Consider the following 26,855-nt stretch of genomic DNA (forward strand, 5'->3'; position numbering starts at 1 on the left):
ATCTGTGCCTAACTGTCTAGCACTACCTGGTGAAAGCTGATCTCAGGTCTGATAATGAATGAGGTTAAAATCAAGGTAGGAGAAACTGAACCTAGATCTGCACTTGGAAGAAAATGTATTTCAAGTCACCTGTGCAATGTGGGAGTTATTGAGCTAGCCTAGCCATTAGAGTTGTTTTGAAATATGCCATCCAGATGCGGGATTGGTTTAGTTTTCTTATTAGACTGTATTGTTTCAGTGAACGACTGGGCTTGCTTGTTTTTTTTCAGCACATTGATACGTAAACTGGGAGGATTCTTCATTCGGCGAAAACTTGACGAGACGCCAGACGGAAAGAAGGATGTCTTGTACAGATCTCTATTATATGTAGTAAGTCTACAGAGGATAATGGTATCCCCTTTACGGTACTTATTAGCCTGACAGCGCACTATGTGTGTCTGTCCATGAGGGGAAAAGGAATCTGTGCGTGTGTCCATCTGCCTTAGTGTAAAGTGCCTCTGGGGCTCTGCTAATGGCTTTAGTCTATTACACCATGTTTGGTGAAATGTGGATATGCTGGCTAAACCGGCACTAGCTGTGTCTCCCTTGTGACATTGAGGGATTTATTTTAACAAACCTAACGCAATCGTAGCGCAGCCGTACAGCGCTGTCAAATGGTTGTCGGAAATATTTCTGCTATTACAGCGGGAATCATGGGCGCAATAGCTGGCAGTGACGCGAAAGGTCGATTTTGATGAATGAATAAATAAATTGTAGGTGTGAAGGGCTTGACCACTCACTGGACAATAAATGTTCTCCGAGGCTAAATACTGCATGCGATTTGTCTCAAGTTGTGTAGGTTATTGAGGGTCTTTGTTATCATCAACTCTAATTCGACTGGAGGGCACGGAATGTTCTCGACCTAGGACATGGATTGATACTGTTTATTAAATGGCATACAGTAACGAATAATAATAACAGTGAAATGCATCCAGATTTGCTTAATATGGTTGGCATGTTTGCAGTCCACAATGTTCTAGTTGGCTTCAACATGTAGTAGGGCTGGGCCATATTTCCTAAAAATCATCTCCATTTTCTTTAACTTACGCTATGTATCGTTTAAAAAAAATAAAAAATAAGCATTGTTGCACAATTTAAAGATCAATACACTGTATTCCAAAGAGCCAGGAATGATATAATTAGCCTAAGTATACTTTTACAATTTATTTTAAGCCTTCCACAACCATAAGACCCACTAATAATTTTATTTTTTAGTGTAACCTGCTTTTTTACAATAGTCATTGATTTGGCTTTCAAGTCTATGAAAATGCCATTTTTGTTACAAATTTAACCAGAACCATGCACAATGCACCTCCACTAATAATGACTGACTAACTTGTAGCAGGTATTATAGAAAATGAACACGGGTCTCTCAAGCACAAGCCCCACGTGCTAGTGAGTAGCCAGCTAATCTTTATATTTTAAGTCCCACCAATTTGGATTTATTTGCTTTGCTAACAAGGTAGAACAGTTGAACTGTTATGAATACACCCTCCTGTCCATCTCCAACTGTTGGACAACACAACCTGTTAACTTATTTAGATATTGTAATCAAGTGGCCTACCTGGATAAGGAGATACATATTTCTCAGAATGATAATGATTTACAAAATCCTCCTCCACGGCCTCCTCCACGTCTCCTGATGTACTGGCCTGTCTCCTGGTAGCGCCTCCATGCTCTGGACACTACGCTGACAGACACAGCAAACCTTCTTGCCACAGCTCGCATTGATGTGCCATCCTGGATGAGCTGCACTACCTGAGCCACTTGTGTGGGTTGTAGACTCCGTCTCATGCTACCACTAGAGTGAAAGCACCGCCAGCATTCAAAAGTGACCAAAACATCAGCCAAGAAGCATAGGAACTGAGAAGTGGTCTGTGGTCACCACCTGCAGAACCACTCCTTTATTGGGGGTGTCTTGCTAATTGCCTATAATTTCCACCTGTTGTCTATTCCATTTGCACAACAGCATGTGAAATTTATTGTCAATCAGTGTTGCTTCCTAAGTGGACAGTTTGATTTCACAGAAGTGTGATTGACTTGGAGTTACATTGTGTTGTTTAAGTGTTCCCTTTATTTTTTTGAGCAGTGTATATATATTTGAGATACTTCAAAGTAGCCACCCTTTGCCTTGACAGCTTTGCACACTTGGCATTCTCTCAACCAGCTTCATGAGGTAGTCACCTGGAATGCATTTCAATTAACAGGCGTGCCTAGTTAAAAGTTCATTGGAATTGATTTCCTTCTTAAGGTGTTTGAGCCAATCAGTCCTGTTGTGACAAGGTAGGGGTGGTATACAGAAGATAGCTCTATTTGCTAAAAGACCATGTCCATATTATGGCAAGAACAGCTCAAATAAGCAAAGAGAGACAACAGTCCATCATTACTATAAGACATGAAGGTCAGTCAATGTGGAGAATTTCAAGAACTTTTAAAGTTTCTACATGTGCAGTTGCAAAAACCATCAACGGCTATAATGAAACTGACTCTCATGAGGACCGCCACAGGAAAGGAAGACCCAGAGTTACCTCTGCTGCAGAGGTTCATTAGAGTTGCCAGCCTCAGAAATTGCAGCTCAAATAAATGTTTCACAGAGTTCAAGTAACAGACACATCTCAAAATCAACTGTTCAGAGGAGACTGCGTGAATCAGGCCTTCATGGTCGAATTGCTGAAAAGAAACCACTAATAAAGGATACCAATAAGAAGAGACTTGCTTGGGCCAAAGAAACACGAGCAATGGACATTAGACCGGTGGAAATCTGTCCTTTGGTCTCATGAATCCAAATTTGAGAGATTTGGTTCCAACCGCTGTGTCTTTGTGAGACGCAGATTAGGTGAATGGATGATCTCTGCATGTGTGGTTCCCACCGTGAAGCTTGGAGGTGGTGTGATGGTGTGGGGCTGCTTTGCTGGTGACACTGTCTGATTTTGAGTTCAAGGCCCACTTAACCAGCATGGCTAGCATTCTGCAATGATACGCCATCCCATCTGGTTTGCGCTTAGTGGGGATATAATTTGTTTTTTTCAACAGGACAATGACCCAAAACACACCTCCAGGATGTGTAAGGGCTATTTGACAAAGAAGGAGAGATGGAGTGCTGCATCAGATGACCTGGCCTCCACAATCACCCAACCTCAACCCAATTGAGATGGTTTGGGATGAGTTGGTCTGCAGAGTGAAGGAAAAGCAGCCAACAAGTGCTCAGCATGTGTGGGAACTCCTTCAAGACTATTGAAAAAGCATTCTTCATGAAGCTGGTTGAGAGTGTGCAAAGCTGTCAAGGCAAAGGGTGGCTACTTTGAAGAATCTCAAATATAAAATTAATTTGTATTTGTTTAAACTTTTTGGGGGGGTTACTATATGATTCCAAATGTGTTATTTCATAGTTTTGTCTTTACTATTATTCTACAATATAGTGAAAAAAATAAAAACCCTTGAATGAGCAGGCGTGTCCAAATTTTTGACTGGTACTGTATGTGATTAATGCAAACGCATGAGGGCAAAAACCTCCATAGGCTACTTGGCTAATGCATGGCCAGAATTTTTAAAAGACACACCAACACATTGCTCTTGAATCAGACTTTGTTATAGTAGGGTAGTCTGAGGGCTTGGTTGTTTATCTAATGAACCGGGAGGAAGCAATTGTGCAGGGAAAATAACTGACTAAATACAAGGGCCACTGGCATCATCGCATCTCTTGTTCCGTGATGGGTCTATTTCCCAGCTCTGTCAAATGTCACAGGACTATTTAAAGCCAAAGCATTGCTTCCCTAAAGCTTTTACACTGTCCCGAAGCTGTAGACCAGTTGGAACACACTGCATTTATTACAGAATGGGGACAAAAGCTCACGCACACCATAACTGTGGTCGGTTGACCGCAGTAGGGGGCTGTTGCATCTCTTGCTTTCGCCGCTGTGTGTTATAGGGACCACCTGCTGGGTGCAGACGAGTGGTGGCTACTTGCACCAATTCAACACACACAATCGTCAGAATTAACAAATGTCAGCTGGTATTCTGGTCCGATGCACTAGGTTGCGCTTGGCTGTCCATTGTTCTGGTGTGTGTTGTGCGCCCGGGAGTAGAAATGTGCAATTTAGTTCTAGATGAGTAGATTAAACCCATGTAAGCATGTCTCAAAAACAGCTAATTTATCATATTGCTAATATATTTTCCCCCCCTCCCTCTAGTACACAGAGGAGTTGCTGAGGCAGCAGCAGTTCCTGGAGGTCTTCCTAGAGGGCACGCGCTCCCGCAGCGGCAAGCCCTCCACCGCACGCGCCGGGATGCTCTCCATCGTCGTGGACGCCCTGTGCAACGGCGTCATCCCCGAAGTGATGGTGGTGCCCGTGGGCATCTCCTATGACCGCATCCTCGAGGGCAACTACAACAGTGAGCAGCTGGTACGGACGTGTGTTTGCGGGCGGGGCAGGCAAAGGAGTGTGTGTGCATGATGGGTTCTGTGTGTTGGATTTGTGTTGGCGTATGTTTTGTAGTTGGGGGAATATCTCTGAATACCACCCTAAATGTGTATGTATTTGCTATAAGTATATAACCATAGAGCTGTGTGAATTATATTTCTGTCTACAACCCTCAGGGGAAGCCGAAGAAGAATGAGAGTCTGTGGGGTGTCGCGTGCGGAGTGTTACGGATGCTGCGGAAGAACTACGGCTGTGTGAGAGTGGACTTCACCCAGCCGTTCTCTCTGAAAGTGAGGACTGAGAGCGAGACCTTAACACAAGCCCCCTCCGTGAAGCTCCTATGTTAACTGGACCTTTGAAAATGTCAACTAGCCTACTCCCTCTTTTAACCTACCAAAAGTCAACTAATTCCCATTGTAAAGTACACCAGAGTCGTGCTAAGGGCAAGATATAGAAAACAATAGTTAGCGTTTGTTACTGGATAAGTCCAGGTAGTCCCTACCTGTTTCAGTCCGTCGTCTTTCGTGTGGTGCCTAATGAACACGTCCCAGTCTTATCCGCTCACAGAGGAGATGAAATTCATCTTAAATACTTCCTAAAGAAAGTTATTGTGTAAGTGGGGCAGACTTGTGGAAAGGTTGTTGAAACACTGTGGGTGAAATTTGTCACACGAGTACTAGACCCGGTTTCCAAAAGCATCTTAAGGCTAAATTCATTGTTAGAACCTTCATAGGAGCGTTGATAAATCTCTAAGCTGTTGCTCAAAACCATTGCTACTTAAGTTGCACTGAAACGCTTATTTACCGACTTCCTCAGACCACTCGTAGAACGGCTAAGTACAGCATTAGATGCCCCCCCCCCTTTCCATGGCACTTTACACAGAAGATCTCCGCTAAACATGGAATCAAGATGTTTATCTGTCTCTGAACGCTGATAACTTGAAATTGATACAAACGAGGGAAGGGTTGAAAGATGCTTCAAGTGCAAACCGAGATGACTGCATTTAATAGATAAATACAGTATCGGCTACTTAGACCTATATATTTAAATCATATTGAAATAATACAGTTTATGTTCTACACGGTGTACAAAACATTAGGAACAACTGCTATTTCCATGAGACTGACCAGGTGAAAGCTGTGATCCCTTATTGATATCACTTGTTAAGACAGACATGGATGGACTGAGACATGGATTGTTTGTCATTCAGAGGGTGAATGGGCAAAACAAAAGATTAAAGTGCATTTGAACTGGGTAATGTAGTAGGTGCCAGGCGCACAGGTTTGAAAGTGTCAAGAACTGCAACGCTGGCGGGTTTATCACGCTCAACATTTTCCTGTGTATCAAGAATCGGCCACCACCCATTCTTGATACAGAATGGTACTGTAACAGTGTATTTTGCTAATTGTAGGCTACGGTGTAATTTTTCCTTCAATAGATTTGTGTGCAATGATGTGCCACATCTGTGATTTTAGTGCATTATTATAGCCTAGGGTAAGCGTTAGAATTAGCTGCCTTAATATTTGCAGCCATATACAGTGCCTTCAGAAAGTATTCATACCGCTTGATTTATTCCACATTTTGTTAGTCTGAATTCAAAATAGATTTTTCCTCACCCATCTATATACAATTCCCCATAATGACAGTGAAAATGTTTTGGGGACATCTCCGGGACGCTGGCCTAGAGTCATCTCTTCACTATTGACGTTGAGACGGGTGTTTTGCGGGTACTATTTAATGTAGTTGCCAGTTGTTTCTCAAACTAGACACTAATGTGTTTGTCCTCTTGCTCAATTGTGCACCGGGGGCTCCCACTCTTTCTACTTTGGTTAGAGCCAGTTTGCGCTGTTCTGTGAAGGGAGTAGGACACAGTATTGTCCCAGATCTTCAGTTTGTTGGCAATTTCTCACATGGAATAGCCTTAATTTCTCAGAACAAGAATAGACTGACGAGCTTCAGAAGAAAGTTCTTTGTTTCTGGGCATTTTGAGCCTGTAATCGAACCCACAAATGCTGATGCTCTAGATACTCAACTAGTCTAAAGAAAGCCAGTTTTATTGCTTCTTTAATCAGGCAACCGTTTTCAGCTGTGCTAACATAATTGCAAAAGGGTTTTCTAATGATCAATTCGCCTTTTTAAAATGATAAACTTGGATTAGCTAACACAACGTGCCATTGGAACACAGGAGTGATGGTTGCTGATAATGGTCGTCTGTACACCTATGTAGATATTCCATTAAATTAGCCGTTTCCATTTACAATAGTAATTTACAATATTAAAAATGTCTACACTGTATTTCTGATCAATTTTATGTTATTTTCATGGACAAAAGCAACAATCTTTCAAAAAACAGGAAATTGACCCCAAACTTTTGAACGGTAGTGTATGTAAATGAAAAACAGAGATGTCTCATTTTCAATAAATGTGCAAACAATTGTAAAAACATGTTTTCACTTTGTCATTATGGGGTATTGTGTGTAGATTGATGAATGGGGAAAAGTATTTAATTTTGTATTCATGCTGTAACATAACAAAATGGATTAAGTCGAGGGGTATGAATAGGTTCTGAAGGCACTGTAGGTGATTTCTCTCCGTCAGTATTGTGAGGTAACGACGCAGTTAGGGAACGTTCTCTCCGGGGGGTTTTGGGAAATGCGCGTTACATCTTCAACCGTTGTAGGAATGATGCATCGTCAAAACACTCGTTAGCCTAAGTTCCATCGCTATCGGGAAACCCAGGCTTGATCTGTGCAAAAAATACTGTATAACTCAATCTATAGCACAATTTCATAGGAAATGTTAGAATAGGAAACGTTAATGATGTGTGTTACAAACAGGTGAATATTTAACAAGGAGTTTAGTCAACTGTTGTTCAAGGGTCGGCGTGACGCCATGCCTTCATCTTTCAGTCGATTTGAAATATGTTTATTTTGCTCACTGCCAATTACTCATGCAAGATGTCACCCTATTTTTTTGTGTGTCCTTAAGGAGTACCTGGACACGCAAAGAAGTCGACATATTCCTCCCACCCTCTCCCTGGAACAGACCTTGGTGCCCACCATCATCGATGCACAGTATGTACACATACACACTGTTTTTTGGACCAGGCCTACGTGATTCCATTGGATTTAATTGAACTTTATTCTCAAGTGGGAAGTAAATATGTTCAAAGGCGTACATACCACCACATCATAAAACATTTAACATTCACATTACGGACATAGTGCTGATTCCATGTATTTTTACTAAATGTTATTCTGTTTTCAAGTGAAACTCAATACCTTGCTCTTGTCAAAGCTTTTAGAATTGATTTGTGTGTGTGTGCTGATATTTATTTAATTTTTTCCCACCCCCTCCCTTTGTGTGTTGGTTCAGGCCGGATCAGGCCCAGTTTGAGGGCGAGCAGGGGGAGCAGCCCAACTCCAGGGACCTGTCGGACGAACCCTGGAGAAGACAGGTCATCGCCAACCTGGCCAAGCACGTGCTCTTCAGTAAGTAACAATAACACCCCCTCTTATAGGCCTTAGTCCTATGTTGATCTTGTGTGGCTCAGTCGGTAAGAGCACGAGGCTAGCAACACCACAGTGGCAGTTTCAGTTCCTGCAGGGATCACAAACGCATACAAAAGAATGTATGCACTTTATTATAGTCCGAGCGTAGTCATTTATTGAAGCTACTCTCCACGTGCACCGTCAGTGGGGCCACCAACGAAAAGCGTAAGCAAATGATGGTTCAATTGCATCCCATGACACTTTCAGATACAGATAATTGGTTTAGAGTAGCGCACTCTTCAGCCCACGACTTTGTCTAGAGTAAGGGCATTTTCTTCATCCAATTTATTTTATTAATATAACACGTGTACTTATGTACCTGTAAAATGTGTGCATTTGTAAAAAGTATATTTCCTGTGTTATTCACATTATCTCCACTTATCTAGTCCCCCTCACATTTGTTCTCTTGTTATCTGCTTACTGCACTTTGACTTTCCTTATCACTCCTCTCTCCAAGAGCACCCCCTTTTTTACTAAACAAATCCTTATACTTAGAATCTATACTGAAGGATATGACCTTAGAACTTCATTTTTCATGATCCCCCGACAACAATCTGCTTTGTGCTGTGGTCTGAAAACAAACCGGTTCTCCCTAGCTTCATTCAGGGGCATTCTCCTCAGCTAGTCCTATTCGTGTCAGCCAATCAGCTGCTACGGAGCCATATGGCATGTTGTTTTCAGCCAATCCCAGCGAGGGGAGGATAGAGGATCTGGTCAGAGGTGGAATTGCAGTATCAGTGGCTGCAGTTGTAAATGTTTTACACCCAAGCTGACATTCAACCCAAGATTAGGCACGAAAGACACCCTCTTTGCGGTCAGATTGTACTGTATTATTTAAATTATGTTTTTTGTAAACCCACACACTCTCTTGCTCTTTCCCTCTTGCGTCTAGTTCTCTCCCTCACGTCTAATTATCTCTGTCGCTTTCGCTCTCACCCTCTATCATGTTCAGCCTATTCCCAGTCCTCTTATCTTGCACCCTTTTTTTGTCCCTTTTTTTCTTAGAACAATATAGAAATCACAAACCCTAGGCAAATATAACACATTTTCCACCTTTTTATAGAGCTCCATCTCACTTCAAGAAGTGACATCTCATCTACTTAGTTGAGAGTTCAAAAGGACTAATTTCACAAGGGCCCGTATTCAGTGTCTCAGAGTAGGAGTACTGTTCTAAGATCAGGTCCCCATGTCCATGAAATTGTATTCATTATGATCTAAAAGGCCAGGCTGATCCTAGATTAACACCCCTACTCTGAGACGCTTTAGGAATACAGGCCCTGACCCGTCTTAGCGCCAGCTGACACTGTCATGTTATTTAGAGACAGTTGCTCACTGTTTACTGTCCTTTCTTTCTCTCGGTCATCCATCTGGGCTTCCTGACTGTGACCCTGGTCAGATAACATGTCATCTCTGTTTCCCCTCCCACAGCGGCTAACAAGTCCTCAGCGGTCATGTCCACCCACATTGTAGCCTGTCTGCTCCTTTACAGACACAGACAGGTAAGCAGCCCTACTTTTCACAAGATCCAACGATCACTTTTTGATTCAAGGCCTTGCATTAAAGTAATTGATCCCCATTCACGGTTTGATGCGCTTAACGCTTAACTCCTTGTTAACAGACGTTAACGACAATAATTTGAATCTGCCTTGACTGTTTATTGGCTCTTCCCAATTTGAGGCCCCTGAGTCATAACCCACATCGAGATGAGCCAATCGTTGCAGATTTGAATTTTGTCTTTGTTGATTTTATGTAAAAAAGGAATTACTCCTAGCTGGGTATGATGATGTCATAATGTGGATTTTACCCTTTTAAGTTGTCGATAAAATTACACATTGCTACTCAAAGTATAATTGGTATTAGTGCTTAATTATCCTCAGTTTGAATGAACTTTGTGGAAGTATTATTTTTTTCATCACGTCTGTGTCTCCCCTTTTTTCCAGGGGGTTGCGCTGTCTAAGCTGGTGGAGGACTTCTTCAACATGAAGGAGGAGATCCTGTCGCGGGACTTTGACCTGGGCTTCTCCGGCAACTCCGAGGACGTGGTCATGCACGCTCTCCACCTCCTGGACAACTGTGTGAACGTGACCAGCACCAACCGCAACACGGAGTTCACCATCGCCCCGAGCAAAACGGTGCCGGCGCTGTTCGAGCTCAACTTCTACAGCAACGGCCTCTTCCATGTCTTTATCTCGGACGCCATCATAGGTACTGACACCGCACATTGTACTCCGCCGCTGTGTTTTGACATAGGGAAACGTGTTGAGTGAAATAAAGTACACCAATTCATCCGTGTTTCCTAATTGTGTGTTGCGGCCAGTCCCTTTTGGGTTCTGTTCAGATTTCTTATTTTTGTAGAAAGTTTTGCAGACATGACTTTAATATATTGAATTGCCTCCACTAATGTACATTTATTTTCATCAATGTCTCAACACCGGTTTAATTTTGTTGTCTCACCATCCATTCTGTGTCCCCTTTTTTTGTTGTAATTTAAAAAAAATGTTGCCCTCTCAGCATGCAGTGCTCTGGCATTGCTACGGGAACAGGCGGCATCTGAGGTGGAGGGGGAGCAGGGCGGGCCCAGCATCCTCCTCAGTCAGGAGAGACTAATCCGGAAGGCCGCTGGTCTCTCCCACTTCCTCACCAACGAAGTGGCGGTTGCACCGGTCAGTCACATTTTCCACCCCCCAGTACACCTATCCCGTGCACTTAACAACCTTGTAACATTCTGTGCATGTGTTAGTTTACACACACAACTTCTTGAACAGCCACTCCGTTTTAGTTATTCTCTCGCAATCTTGTTCAAAATCCCAAAACTATTTTGGTATTTCTTTCATTAGTCCGCTGTTCATATAGTCCAAAAATGTTTTGCATTTCAGCGATCAACTTATAAAGAAATATAACTTGTATGTCTTGATTGCTGACATGCAAAACATTTTGGGACTATATCAACAATGGACTATCGAAACAAATACCAAGTTTTCCTTTAAGTGCTAAATGGAAGAGATGAGACTGCTTGTACAGTATTTTTGTTCTGCCAAACCGGTGTTTTCTACCATTTTAATAGAACTATGATCTAACTGCACCCCCTAGCGGGGAAGATAAAGCACTTTCCTTGAGCCAGGAGTAGGCTTTGGTGGTATACCTGGGTATTTGGAAATGGCCACAGGATGGTTTTTCAATACCATCAAAACAACAATTTATTTTTGAATTATTATATAAAAAAGTGAATATTTTTAGCTACTTTTTAAGTTAATACCTGTAGTCAACTTGTGTAATACCTTAGAAGATCAAGCAGATTGCATTCTTCATTTCACCTGTCACATTAGTTTACATTATGAAGCTTAACGTAGTTCCCCAGGACAGTTGAGCCAGTCAAGTGTTTGTTTGTAAATGGCACAACGGAAGAAAGCGGGAGCTGCTATTTGGTTTAACTTGCTTGTAAGCTAAGTAAGTGGCTGAATTAATAAGGAGACGGCACATCCTATTAGTGTTAGCTTTCTGCTGTGTTTGAGAATTCAAAGCTCTTTGGATGAGTTATCTGTACAGCTGCCACTGCTATTTTGATTTCCTTGCATTTTCTCTCTCTCATCTCTGTTCTCGGCCCTTCTCCAAGCAGAGCAGGTAGGCCCATTGCCCTAGCGACTCAGTCTCTGCACAGACAGCGTAAACACATGCTGCTTCAGAGCTGGTGTTTTTCTGTCAGACAAGCATACGTCAACTTTGTTAATTTGCACAATGTCTCTCGTTCACGTTCACTTGTAAATGTCCAAACTCAACAAAAATGTGTCCCTGTGCCCAAGAACGCCAAGGTAACCTATCTATATGACTATTGCTCGGTTAGCACTCACATCTGTAACCATGAAATGCTTTGAAAGGCTCCCCCTCAGGAGGCTGAAAATATTCTGCATGGGGCCACAGATCCTCAAAGTTCTAGAGCTGCACCATTGAGAGCATCTTGACTGATTGCATCACCGCTTGGTATGGCAACTGTTTGGCAGCCGGCCACAAGTCGCTACAGAGGCTAGTGCATACAGCTCAGTATATCACTGGGGCTGTGCTCCGTGCCTTCCAGGACCTCTATACCAGGCGGTGTCAGAGGAAGGATGAAAAAAAGTCGGACTCCAGCCACACGTCATACTGTTCTCTCTGATTTTGTTTTATATTGTTCAATCAAACTTCAAACAAAAATAATTTTCATAGATTTCTGAATTTCCAGCACTCATTTGAGGGCCACATAGGGCTGCACATATGGGCAAAACATCTTAGCCTTATTTTTAACAAAATATTGCACTTGCAATTTAGATCGCAACACTTGGGTGAGCTGTTGGAGTCATGGAAATAGAATGACTATTTTAATTCTGTAGTTAAAATATAATAGTGGGCACTTAGAATATGGTTTTTGACATGAGAACAAATAAAAAAAGCCAGGGAGTAGTTATTGTGACAGGGTATGGACCAAAGTGTTGGGCAGTGTTTCCTAGGGGACCCTATAATCTTTGGCTAGATTCAGTGTTTTTCTCTGAGCTACTTTGTGTAGCTAACATAGTCCATGCTTCACCTTTCCTCTTTGATTTAGAAGATGGTGTTGCACAAACAACATGCTGATTTAGGCCTACACCATCTCTGGTATCAGGCTGTATTGGCTAGCTATGTTTACTCAGACTCAGTACATTTACTAGCTAGCCAGCAAACTAGCAATTAGCATTAGCAGCTAAAACAATTTATTTTAGCCACAACTTGCTAAGAACTTACTGTTTGTGGACTGTAAGATACACAAACTAATAGTGTCATTGTAGAACGCTTGTGGATTTATATTAAGACGCAGTGGAAATCAGCATCGTTGTCATCAACATCTTGATGCATGTGCTGCATTGACCTTGCAGACTGAACGCAAGTGGTCTCGTGGTTGAGCAGCAACTGTGCTCCTTGAGTGACGAGGTGGGGCTTGGTCTGTGTGGAAAGTGGCAATGAGAGGGTGGGAGAGGAGAGGGATGACTCAAGTACCGGAGTAAATGAATACAAATGGATGCAACACACAACAGAGTAGCGTATCACATTTAACAAACCAAACATTGAAATACTGGTATAGAAGGTAAAGTAAAAACCCAAACTGGTCCATGCATCAATAACGGTGTATATAGTATACTCTACTACCTACAGGGCCTTCAGAAAGTATTCACACCCCTTTTTACTTTTCCCCCATGTTGGCACTAAAGTAATACTGCAAAAAATGTGGCAAAGCATAACTTTTTATCCTGAATACAAAGTTTTATGTTTGAGTAAATCCAATAGAACACATTACTGAGTACCACTCTCCATATTTTCAAGCCTACTGGTGGCTGCATCACGTTATGGGCGTGCTTGTAATCGTTAAGGTCTGGGGAGTTTTTCAGGACAAAAAAAAATGTAACGGCGCTAAGCACAGGCAATATCCTAGAGGAAAACCTGGTTCAGTATGCTTTCCACCAGGCACTGGGAGATGAATTCACCTTTCAGCAGGACGACCTAAAACACAAGGCCGAATCTACACACTGGTTACTTACCAAGAAGACAGTGAATGTTGCTGAGTTACTTTTGACTTCAATCTACTTAAATTGATGGCAAGACCTAAATGGTTGTCTAACAATGATCAACAACCAATTTGACAGCGCTTGAAGAATTTTGAAAATAATGATTGGCAAATGTGGCACAATCCAGGTGTGGAAAGCGCTTAAAGATTTAGTCAGACTCACAGCTGTAATTGCTGCCAAAGGTGCTTCTACAAAGTGTTGACTCAGGGGTGTGTTTACTTATGTAAATGAGATTTCTGTATTTCATGTTCAATACATTTGCAAGAAAATTATAAAAACATGTTTTGCTTGGTCATTATAGGGTTTTGTGTGTAGTTTGGTGAGGGGAATAAGAATGTCATTAATCAATTTTGATAACGGGCTATAAAACACTGGAATAAGTTGAGGGGTATGAATACGTTCTTGTATGACTTCGAGCTGGATTGCCTGTCTTTGCCATTATCTTAGTTTGTGCTCATTAGCATATTTAGCTAGCAGTCTAGAAATTTGCGAGTAAAATGTGTTCAATAGGCTTTTTTTCCTAAATTTTTTGCTCCCCTTGTGTACTAAGACGGTAATACCGTAATTCCCGGAATGAGGACGATATGAAAATCTGGGTACACCCTAGTCACTAGAGCGGAAAGGGAAAATGTTGCTTAACGGTCCACAATATATCACGTTCACCCAGGGTGAAAGCTGTATCAATGTGGGGTCTACACTTTATTTAACACTATCTGTATTGTGTGTCTCTCTCGATAGTGACCTTTTGTCTCCTCCATCTCCAGCCCTGTCAGACTATCTATCAGGTGTTCCACGATGCTGTCAGCCGTTTGATCCAGTATGGAGTTCTGTATGTGGCAGAGGTGAGTTGTACATGACAAGGAATGCTGTCCGGCTGCAAAATGCCAAAACAAGGTCTTCAGGCTCAAATGAAATCTTGATTGAAAATGCTTATATTTAACTGAATTTTCTAGCAAATGTTCTGAACCGTGTGTGTGCGCACGCACGTTTTGTGTAATTGTGTGTGTCCGTGTATTCATCCAGGAGGACCAGGAGGAGCTGACCCCCAGCCCCACCGAGGAGCCATGGCCTAAGAAGTTCCCTGAGCCCCTGTCGTGGAGGAGTGATGAGGAGGACGAGGACAGCGACTTTGCAGAGGAGCAGAGGGACCGCTACCTCAAGGTAAGCCAGCCGCACTGACCTTGGAAAACGATCACCACAGTCAGTTAGCTTGGGTGTCCAAAATGGCACACATTATTGATGGTGGTGGAAAACGTTGTCTCAGGCACCGCTGCAGGATCTCACGTCTTCAATTGGGTTGAGATCTGGTGACAGACACACACACACACACACACACACACACAATATGCTCCTTTGAGGGCATATTTCAAACCCACTGATCTTCTAGCCATGGTATCCAAAATAATGGGCAACTGGGCTTTTTTTATACATGACCACTAAGCATGATGGGGTGCTAATTGCTTAATTAACTCATAACCAAACCTGGGTGAAAGCACCTGATTTCAATATACTTTATATACCTCATTTATTCAAGTGTTGCCACTAAACCTGGACACCCATTCAAATGAATGTAATCGGCTATTTCAGCCACACCCGTTGCTGACAGATGTATAAAATCAAGCACACAACCATGCAGTCTCCATAGACAAATATTGGCAGAATGGCCTTACTGAAGAGCTCAGTGACTTTCAACCTAGCACTGTCAGAAAATGCCACCTTTCCAACAAGTCAGTTTGTCAAATTTCTGCCCTGCTAGAGCACCCCCGGTCAACTGTTATTGTGAAGTGGAAATGTCTAGGAGCAACAATGGCTCAGCCGCGAAGTGATTTTGCCACACAAGCTCACAGAATGGGACCGAGTGCTGAAGCACGTATTGCATAAAATAATCTGACCTTGTTTACAACACTCGTTACAGAGTTCCAAATTGCCTATGGGAGCAACACTCGAACAAGAACTGTTTGTCGGGAGCTTCATGAAATGGGTTTCCATGGCTGAGCAGACGCACACAAGCCTAAGATCACCATGCGCAATGCCAAGCGTCGGCTGGAGTGGTGTAAAGCTCACTGCCATTGGACTCTGGAGCAGTAGAAACGCATTCTCTGGTGTGATGAATCATGCTTCATCTGGCAGTCCGACAGACGAATATGTGTTCGGCGGATACCAGGAGAACACTACCTGCCCCAATGCATAGTACCAACTGTAAAGTTTGGTGGAGGAGGAATAATGGTCTGGGGCTGCTTTTCATGGTTCGGGCTGGGCCCCTTAGTTCCAATGAAGGGAAATCTTAATGCTACAGCATACAATGACATTCTAGACGATTCTGTGCTTCAACATTTTGGAGAAGGCCCTTTCCTGTTTCAGCATGACAATGGTGCACCCCGGTGCACAAAGCGAGGTCCATACAGAAATGAATTGTCGAGATCAGTGTGGAAGAACTTGACTGGCCTGCACAGAGCCCTGACCTCAACTCCATCGAACACCTCTGGGATGATTAGGAAGGCCGACCGAGCCAGGCCTAATCGCCCAACATCAGTGCCCAAGCTCACTAATGCTCTTGTGACTAAATGGATGCAAGTCTCTGCAGCAATGTTACATCTAGTGGAAAGCCTTCCCAGAACAGAGGCTGTTATAGCAGCAAAGGCGGACCAACTCCATATTTAATGATTTTGGAATAAGATGTTCGATGAGCAGGTGTCCACATACTTAAGTCCATGTGCTGCATTTTTGATAGATATAGCAAATTTAATTAGATTCTACTGAGTTACAGTTAATATGAGGAAATTAGTCTATGAAATAAATTCTTTACATTTTAGTCATTTAGCAGACACACTTATCCTAACAGTAGTGAGTACATACACAATACTTTTTTCGCACTGGTCTTCCGTGGGAATCGAACCCACAACCCAAGCGCCATGCGCTACCAACTGAGCTACACAGGATCACTAGGCCTTAATATATGGATTTCACATGACTGGAAATGGATATGCATCTGTTGGTCACAGATACCTTAAAGAAAAATGGCCCTCAGGATCTCGTCACGGTATTTTTGCGTGTTCAAATTGATATAGATAAAATGCAATTGTGTTTGTTGTCCGTAGCTTATACCTGCCCATACCATAATCCCACTGCCACCATGGGGCACTCTGTTCACAACACTGACATAGGCAAACCGCTCGCCCACATGACACCATACACGTGGACAATTGTGCATTAATCTGCTGCCGACAAAGTATCTGCGCAGTAGCTAATATTTTATTTATTATTGTTATATTTTTAAATATATTTTTACATTCAAATATAAAAATGTATGATGACTTTTCAGGTAGCTGAATAAGAAGTGATAAACAAATCTGAAGTTCAGTTCAATCAAAGCTACCGGAGATAAGATGTGCATTTTATCTGTGGCCAATGACCGTGAGGCTTCTTGTGTGGGGCAGTACTTCTGTGACTCTATGGCAGCACCCAAGGGGGCTAAACCTGCCAGGACCTCCCAGTATGTGCTGCAGTCACACACTATCCTTCACTCACCCACCTGAAGCCCTTGCGCATGCTCCAATTACGCTCATCCTATCACGCACAACTGGAGAAAATTGAGGGCTAGCCCCTCTGTAAAAGCACCAAAAGAGTCTGAAATAGCTGAATACGGGAGCTGCCTTACTCAAAGAAAAAGTACCAAAACGTCAATACAACTGGGAAGCGGCCACGTATGATTTATTAACTCAAGCAATTAAAAAAACGAAAACATGTTTGCTAACTGATATATAATATGTTGTGGCATGAATGTATGCCAGAATTACATGCAAAACCGATGTATCTGCTGAATGGTGGTGCGGCTGAGACCCACTTGCCCTGAATGACGTGTCGCCACTGAGCTGTCGGCTCTCACTCACTCTATTTTTCTAATGTGTTTTTAGTTCCCACTTCTTCAGGTGGTAAATAGCCTAGGCCAATGTGCACAAAAAAAGATGCAGGCAAATTAATCTCTAAAGATCCAAAAAGAAATCGGATCCTTCTGGATCCTATTTTGACATGTTACACATCAATCATGCTTTCCCTGATCATGTTAGCTCAAATAGCTAACTTCTTTTTTGTCTTGCTACTAAATGGCACTGGAAAAAGTTAGTCTACAGCCCTGACGATAATAGGAAGTAACTGCTGTATCGTTATCAAGCAAAATATGTCAATTTATTGTGCTATTACTTTATATCCATATCGAATAGGATGCAGCCCTTTTGTTCTGCAATTATACCTTGACTCATACACCTGTACATTACAAACTCATACTACATACACCCTTACACACACTGATATTGCCTACACCTTTATGTACCAGGTCCAGTGTTTGTGCTGCTGTTTCTTCCACAGCAATCCTGAGCTGTCAAACTTTAAAGACATCTCTGACCATTTGCTGTGTGTCTCCACAGGTGAGCCTGTCCCCCGAGCACCAGGAGTTCTTTGTCTTCCTGCAGCGTCTCCTCAGCCCCGTACTGGAGGCCTACAGTGGGGCGGCCATCTTTGTCCACAGCCTGAGCCAGCCCATGGCCGAATCAGAGTACACGCAGCAGCTCTTCCGATACCTGCTCACACGCACCGAGAAGGGAGTGGCCGCCTACGGTACGAACCGTTGTTAGACATTTTATTTTCTGTACTGCGGCTTTTACCAGATAAAGACCTCGGAGCTCTGAAAATCGTACACTGTAACGCTGCCTAATATCACCTTTGTTATTCTAATCTGGGGCCATAAGTATGAAGCTTCTCAGAGTAGGAGTGCTGATCTAGGGTCAGCTCCCAACGTCCATGTACTCTAATTCATTGTCATCTAAAAGGCTAAACTGATCCCAAATCGGCACTATTCTGAGACTACTACATACAGCCCCAGAGGTTGATCATCTTCGTCAGGACGAACAACCCGACGTAAGATCCTCTCTCGTCTTTCTACCCTTTGTCTTCTGTTCTCTTCTCTTAGGTGAAAGTGCGACACACTACCTCGTGAAGAACACCGTGAGAACGTTTAAGGAACTTGGGGTGAGAGACCGCTAAGTTCTAGCATGTAGCATCCATCCTCCCTCTCTGTTTTGGTAGTTCTGAAGACTGTCTTGTTAGTCAACTTCTGAAAAGATCTATGCACAACTCAGTGGTGGCTCACTGCAGAACAAACTCTGCTGATATTCTAATCTAAATTCCAAAAAGCTTTTCAAATTTATATATATTTTTTAATGTCCATCTCTGGTGTTCTCTAATTTAAATGGCTGCAGGTCCTGAAGGAGAGGCGGGAGAACCGTGTGTCATTGGTGGAGCTGAGCAGCACCTTCCTACCTCAGGCGAATCGGAACAAGCTCCTGCATTACATCCTGGGCTTCACCCTCCTGTGACCTACAACCTTCCCACCGAGCTCCACCCACCCTGTCTCCCCTCCACAAGGGCTTTTACTGGCTAGTTCTAACCAATCAGAGGTGCTACTCTATGGAAAGCTTTACCAGGAAGTGCCTTTCGTGAAACCACTATTAGCCAGAAGAGACTTGAAGTCAGTCTTCCTCCTCCAGTTGAGACCCTTCCACCTGTAGAACTGTGCAGCTAGATTGAAAGGAAAAAAAAACAAAACAAAACTGTCCCTCATCTGACTCTATAATCGTCCTTCAGTGAAAGTCAGTTTTTAATTGGATTGGTCTTTTAACTATAGGAATACGGATTCTTTAACTGTAGGAATACTTATTCATCTTCGTTGGACTAATCATATTGTTTTTCTCTCAGTCCAGTAAATGAATGTCATCTTTACAAACACAAAAAAACAATGCCTTTGGTGTAAAAAAATAATAATAATAAAGAGATTGAGGGCATTTTTTTGCACCAGAATGCATGTAGAAAATTTGCTCATTGCTAGGCCCCTATCCATACGTTAGAAACTGAAACCACATATTAGAAACGGACATAATGAAGACTATATATTAAAAAAAAAAAAAGCATGCAAGTCGAAGATCTCACTATATACAAGTGTTACTCATCTCAAGTTTAGTCCATGGGCATATCTACAGTGAGCAGGCAGCCCATGGTTCTGTAGACCTCTAAAGACATTAACCTCGTGTGTTGTTATTTTTCTATGTTGTATGAATGAAAGGGCATTCTGGTGCAACCACCACATGAAACTTGTGCTTTGTGTTACCTTGAACGTGGGCCACTCGCTTTGATGTCTGACGATCGGCAGACTCGTCGCGCCGCCTTTTTTTCTGACTGAATTGGCAAACGTGGCTCAGATTCCAAGGCACTTGCCGCTGTTCAACATGAATTCCTGGTGTTAAAACCTAGTATGATTTCCATAGCCATTTGGAACAGCAATGTAGCGACCATGTAAAACATTTTGTTAGTGTTTTACATCTGCCGAAATGGAATTAGAATTTCTCAATGTGTAACTAAAGCAGAGAGCTGATATGAACAAATATTAATTGCTGCACAATATTTAATAAAAATAAATACTCTTCCCGAGAGTCATAAAGCATTACGATACCTTGCAAAATCCAGCACTTCCTCTTCATGCACGAGAGTATGTAGTATAGTTTAGGTATTAAAACTGTTGTCCTGCAAAGGTTACAGTACAGCCAAGTAGGTCATTGCAATGCTGGCACCCTTTTTACAAAATGATTCAAATGTAATAACTGATTTTAGTGTTGCTAAAACAACACGTGTTGTATATTACTAACTGTACTTGGAAGCCTTAAATAGCATACAAGGCTCTTGCAATGTATACTTTGACTTTGTCGTGAATCATTTTTGGGTACGGGGGTGGGGGATCCGATTTGTGCGTTTACCCAACATCTACATGAATGTTACGCATCAGAGCACATAAACTTCCTCAAACCTGTCATACATAAGATCAGCATAGCAAGCCTTTTATTTTCCATGAACTTATCTATGGTCTCCCGTTCTATCTTCCTTGTAGTGGGTGGGATGGGAAACTACTCTGTCAATTTTACTTGTTCTTACTCGTAAAGACCGTACTGTATATTAACTTTACTTAGGGCGACATGGTTGCCTCCACACACAACTTCCAGACACGGTTCTGTCGTTAGCATAGTCACAGGAGGACCTTTTGGTTATGAACAGTAAATACCTGATGAATGTGTAATTCGGTTCATCAAGCAAGCTAACTGGTCCTCCTGAAGCTAGCAAGTTAGATGGGAGGTATTGGCTTAGATGTGTGTGTGCCCTATAGCTAGCTTTGCACGCTGGAATAGGTTATTTTTAGTCACTTCGAGGAAAAGATCTGTCTCCCTTTTTTGCTTTTTAGCCTCATGTAACGCCGCAAAGCTTTAGCTAGTTAGGATAGAGGGACTATTGATGTACCAACTCCATTTCTCCTGGTTGTCTCTAGTATGGAGTGTGACCCTAAAAATCCATCAGCTGCACGGCTTGTCCTTTTACAAGTGTGTGTTGACCCTTCTCGTTGTGGACTAGCCCCTCTGGCTGGGTAATAGGGCCCTGTTTTAAGACTTTTAGAAATGCATCCCTCCTGTCTTTAACATCTCTGATCTGTGAAAGCAAGGTTTCTACTCTACTTTATTACTCTGTCTGATCCATCCTTGCCAAGGAAGGAAAGAAGGAATGATTCAAGTTCTAGATGTATATGAACTGGGCCCAACTCCCTGTCTGGTAATATTGTGTCTCTGAGGCGTTGGGGTCGTTCATGCCGATGTGCAGCACAAGCTAGTTTGAAAATGAAGGTTTGAGGTAATGGGAGCAGAGGGAAAGCCAATGAAAGTGCAAGGGATGGCTGTGACGACACAAACGTTGAAAAAGATGAACTAGAGAGATGACAAAACAGAACGTCTCAAGACCAGTCTAGTTTACACTATTGCTACCAATTTTGATTTGAAGAAATATACTAATTTGGTGTTGTAGGGTGTTAAGGTGGAGAAATATGGGTTTGTGTATAATCCCTATTGTGGTATTGTTTATTCATTTGGCAATCATGGTCTGCAAAGGCACATTGATATGTAACGCATCAAAATGAGTTTCAATGCATTAAGCTTAGCTTGAGTCAATGTCAACTGTAGCAGATTCAATTTCCCTGTATTTCTAGTGTAGTTGTGTAAAACTGTTTAGATTAAACACTGGAACTCTGCGTTGGTGTCGGCTGTTTAAAAATGTTGGAGCTGAATCTGAATGCAACTCTGCATTATGATATGGACCGTCATTTTTCCATTTGAATTGCACGTCTTTAGTATTCATTAGGATAGAGTTGACACCATTGAACAGCAGAGGCTCGCAAGGGGACTTAAATGAACACAGAGTATCAAATCCTCATTTTGAAACTTGGTGTTGCCAGGGCCTGGATGTTTCTTCTGGGAACCACACATGGGGAAATACACTTTTGTAGCAACTTGTTTGCTAGGTGCCACATGGTACCTATGGTATGTTGAACAGATATGGTATGTGTATTGAATGGGGACACCGGTGTGCAAGTGCACACTATAAGAACACAATCACAGCTAACGATCTACTCTCTTGGTACAGACTGTCGCTCCGAGAGCCCAGTATTTAAAGCAATAATAAACGCAGATTCTGTAAGTTACTCAAACTCACCCCTGTGGCACGCCCAAGTCGAGACGAGGCTTTGTGCATGTATCCGCTGGTCGCCATCAATTTCATAGGTACCTAAATGTGAACTCTATACTTAACCTGAGAAATGTAGACTAGTGTGTGTGTGTGAATACTTTATTTGAAGAGAATGATAGTAGTTTGAGTAGGAAACCAAGTTGGGCTTGTTACTTCTGTTACTACTTCCCCCCCCCCCAAATAGTTGATGTGTTAATTGTAAGACTCTCGCTCAATCAGCGCACAAACATGTTTAGTTTTGGCACATCTGGATGGTGGTTGAATCATGTCACTAATGTGGGCAACATGTTGATGCCAAAAGGATGCATACAAAATGACGTTAACCTGTTGTAGACACTAAACCTTAATTGTATTCTTTGAGCATGATGCCTTTTAATACACTAGAGTTTTCTTTGTGTTTTTTGTTGTATGTTGTGCATGTTAGCTGAGGCCCATGTAGCATGGCCACTAAAAGAACTCGCTGTAAGAGTAGTAACTCGTTTAAAAAAAGAAAGTCATTATTTTCTTACAAGAACACAAGTGTACCATAGTCACCAGCTACTAAAAATCAAATGTCACTCTTTATGTTCCTGCTTCCATAGAACAAAAACAATATTCAAGCACAGTTGTCAGCGCATCTTTTTTGTTTTTAAATAAATGAATGATTAACAATGCAGCTTTGTCTTGTCGTTTTTGAAAGGAATGATGATCAATCACAAATTGTGGTGATACATTCATGATTCTGCGTTTTGAAAAGAAAAATTGCCTTTTGTCCATAACATTTGTAATCAGTTTACATTGCTGTGTAGGCAAAGTCCCTTAATGAGATCCTTTTGTGAGGTGAAGAGATGAAGACAATGCTCACACACGTGCCAAACCTTTTATTTTGATATGAGGGGGAAGTCGCTTGAAAATGACAATGTAACATTTGGATTTCTCCAGAACTATATGACGTTAATCAACAGATGAGTAATAAACCAATTTTTCCATCTCAAACATTTCCTGATCAGACCCTCTCACTGCTGGATTTGTTCTATCACTCCTGGACTGTAATGCAGTACTCTTTGGACTCTCACTGCACTAGAAAGAATACAATAGTTTCGAAACTCAGCAAGGGTCCTCCTGACACGATCTCGCTAGAGGTTAGACCATGGGAACCATACACTTAGACGACTTCTCCTTTTGTATCTGTCCTATTAGGCCGTCTGAGAGCACAGGCAGCACCATTCAAGCCATCTCTATAGACCGGTTGGTTGTTTGGCAACGAACAGATACAGGGTTGGCTTAGATCAGGGATAGGCAATGCCAGTCCTCGGGGGGCCTCACCGTGTGATAAATGTTTTGGGACCCCCTCTTGGCAGTGAAGAGAACATTAAGTTATTCTACACATTTTGCCATGGGGTGTAGAGAAATGTGCTTTTTTATGATATCTGAATAAGTGACTAACAAAATTGGACAAGGTAAGCTGGGAATCCAACTAACTTTTCAGAAAGTGATATAGTTCTTATTCCCACTACAATCCGATCTCGGATCAGCTCTTCCCTGAGCGCGCCAAACTGACAATGTTCTGCTAGTTTGTGAACAGCTGTGATAAAACTGTCGGTGGTTTCACCCTGCACCTGTTTGCGCATATTAAACCTAGCTCTCTCAAATGTTGTGTCTCCCTACAAAATGCGTTTCAAAACAGTATTTAACGGCACTGTAGTTAAGTTTCTCTTCCTCAGTCAATGATAAAGCATTTAATATATCCTCGGCTTCATCACCCAGAGTAGATCAGTGTATTAACTTGAAATGCCTAATTTTTCACGTTTAAGCCTGATGCTACCCTGTACCTTTCAAAGCGCCTGATCCATTTCGGCCAGTTTTGAACGTCCATACAATCACAATTCTCCGGGGGACTAATGCGAAATCCGTCAGCACTAGCCACTGTCCTGTCCGTGTTTGCGCCATAGCCCATTGAATTTGGAGTCGCGAACACAGACATTCCGCCAGCTTCTTCCTCTTGCAACATGTTGCTTAGCAGTAATTTAGTCCTTGCTAGTTAGCTATCAAAATAATGATATGCGCTGTTTTATCTCCAACACTGTGCCCTCCCTGCTTTGAAACAGCCTGAATGTATGATTTACTTGGTACGTCCTTCACGCTTATGTGAATTTTAAAAACACTTCTGACACCATGTAGTATTATCTAAAATAAGGACGCACGACAACGAGGTTCTAGCTCCAGCATGTTTACTAACCTAACCCTCGCATGTCATACACTGACACAGAGCAGTCTGGATCAAAGCCATAGAGCTCCTCCAAAACGTACGATACCCGATGGTCTAGTTACTTGAGTAAGAAGGTTCGTCGGGGAGGGTGCATGGGTGCGCGTAATCTGAGACAGTAGCAATCCAAAGGTTCATGTCGTGTCGGGAAAACGGTTGCATTGAAGATAACCTTTATTCCAAACTTAACCCAATTTACCTAAACTTTTTAAAGTTTGGAATAAGGGTTATCTTCAATGAAACCGTTGTCCCGACACGACTTGAACATGCAACTTTTGGATTGCGACTGTCGCGGATCATGCACCTTCCCCGACTAACCTTCTTACTCAAGTAACTAGACCATCGGGTAGCGTACGTTTTTGAGGAGCTCAGACATTCGTGAAGTATGTTTCCTATGGCTCTGATCCAGACTGCTCTGTGACAATTAGCCTACAAATTCTGCGCTGTTCGCAAGGCTGGTATTCAATCACAATTTGACAATTGATAGTCACCCATCAGACTATTGTCAATGTAATATGTCATTGTCTTTAGGCTATATATCTATTATATGTGAAATCTGTTTCGATATAGTTTAGGTTTCAGTTAGTGCCGCAGTTTCTAGGTTATTTTGGAGCCTCTGCCAGTGCCACATAGCTAAAGTTAAAAGATTTGTGAGATGGAGATTGCCTAACTGCATGGAGAGGTCCCGTGTAGCCATACACATGATAGTTATCAATGCAATTGATAGGCCTAGAAGTCATGCAAGTCCTGATGTTTTCTATTGGGGACTTTCTGTTGAGTAGGCCTAAATATGGAAGGCTACCATTGTTGTGATGGCTGGTCAAATGTGTGAATGTTATGTCTGTTTCCAGCAGCTATTTGCACGTGCATATTTTGTGTATTTGCATGTACGGCATAGAAATGGTCTGTCATTGGTTCAGGTTCCCATCACTTTTCTTCTCGGGAAACGAGAAGGAGCTTTGTCAGGAAATCTCGGTATCCCAGTTACCTAATTATTGCTCCTATCATTGGTATTAGCAAGGTTCTTAGTTTTCGGTTATGGTAATGTAAGACAGTAATCAGACCCTTATATAACGAAATAGCTTAATGACTGTTTATGAAAAAAATCTAAGTAAGCCTACCAATGATTCTGTGTGACAGTTGCACATAGCCTACATACATTTGAGCATTTTTTTTGTTCCAATTGCAATGTTCAACGGAATGATGACACCAATCAGACAGCAGTAATGCGGGAAACAGGGAGAATGCAATCGTTTGTTTACTCACATATTATCCAATTGGCCGCTCTAACAATGAAAAGAAATGTCTTCAAACATGGAAAACTGTTGGGAGGAGGCACGATCAGGTGGGACCATTCTAGCCAATGAGATGGCAGATACGCGTGTGAACATCCCGCACAACTCCAATAGTGTTTTTTTCTCAAAGTTGCAGGGATGTCACGTGTTCTACTTATTACAGTACACTCCTAACAACCTAACACCATGCACAGACCGGACACGCACGTGCGCAAATTCATTTTGTCCTCCCACACCAAACGCGATCATGACAGGCAGGTTGAAATATGAAAACAAACTCTGAACCAATTATATTGTAACGACCCTGGGTTTATAAGCGCGGAAATCGACTCTGCCGCTCGAGCATGCTTTTGCGGCACAGTCGATAGCGCGCCGGACCTCGGGCTAGAAGGTTGAGGGTTCGAGACCTGCTCCCTGCCTGTTTCATTACAATATTAATTTGGGGACAGGTCGAAAAGCATTAAACATTTATAGCAATTTAGCAAGCTAGCTTGCAGTTGCTAGCTAATTTGTCCTATTTAGCTAGCTTGCTGTTGCTACAGTAGCTAATTTGTCCTGGGACATAAATGTTGAGGAGTTATTTTACCTGAAATGCACAAGGTCCTCTACTCCGGCAATTAATCCACACATAAAACGGTCAACCGAATCGTTTCTAGTCATCTCTCCTCTATTTCTTCTTTGGTCTTTATATGGCGATTGGCATCTAACTTTCATAGTATTACCACGACTGACCGACCTCAGTTCATCTTTCAATCACCCACGTGTGTATAATCAATGAGGAGATGGGAGAGGCAGGACTTGCAGCGATCTCAGCGTCATAAATAGAACCGACTTCTATTGTAGCGCTTGGCCACGCAGACGCTCGTTGGCGCACTCAATGATTGAATAACATGTATGTGTACATTTTGCAGCGCACGCGACGCAAGCGGTGTGGTCAGCATGTTGTTGACCTCCATACAAAAACTCCTCGCTTAGTGAGCAAAAATTTTTTATCCACCTGCTGGAGAAGACAAATTTCTTTCGCCTCATCCTCTCTGGTTTAGCCTACTTCGGAGACCAGAAGAGGAACCGATTTGAATGATGGCCAAAGATTATTATCAGGTTTCTGCTTTCATCTGTGTGAC

General features: G+C 42.3%; 1 protein-coding gene across 1 annotated transcript in view; it reads left to right on the plus strand.

Moving 5' to 3' along the window:
• The window catches only part of gpam (glycerol-3-phosphate acyltransferase, mitochondrial), a 46,893-nt gene extending 24,049 nt beyond the window's left edge, over positions 1-22,844 (plus strand). The window contains exons 9-21 of the mRNA XM_038991387.1: positions 270-369; positions 4,230-4,442; positions 4,637-4,750; positions 7,449-7,534; positions 7,836-7,951; positions 9,440-9,510; positions 9,952-10,216; positions 10,523-10,674; positions 14,346-14,423; positions 14,605-14,742; positions 18,006-18,195; positions 18,548-18,606; positions 18,837-22,844. Coding sequence (XP_038847315.1) covers positions 270-369; positions 4,230-4,442; positions 4,637-4,750; positions 7,449-7,534; positions 7,836-7,951; positions 9,440-9,510; positions 9,952-10,216; positions 10,523-10,674; positions 14,346-14,423; positions 14,605-14,742; positions 18,006-18,195; positions 18,548-18,606; positions 18,837-18,953 — 1,699 coding nt within the window. The 3' untranslated portion in view covers positions 18,954-22,844. The remainder of the gene's footprint in view (positions 1-269; positions 370-4,229; positions 4,443-4,636; positions 4,751-7,448; positions 7,535-7,835; positions 7,952-9,439; positions 9,511-9,951; positions 10,217-10,522; positions 10,675-14,345; positions 14,424-14,604; positions 14,743-18,005; positions 18,196-18,547; positions 18,607-18,836) is intronic.
• Positions 22,845-26,855: the final 4,011 nt, after the last annotated feature.

Source organism: Salvelinus namaycush, chromosome 4 (genome assembly GCF_016432855.1).
Source record: "Salvelinus namaycush isolate Seneca chromosome 4, SaNama_1.0, whole genome shotgun sequence".
Lineage (NCBI taxonomy): Eukaryota > Metazoa > Chordata > Actinopteri > Salmoniformes > Salmonidae > Salvelinus > Salvelinus namaycush.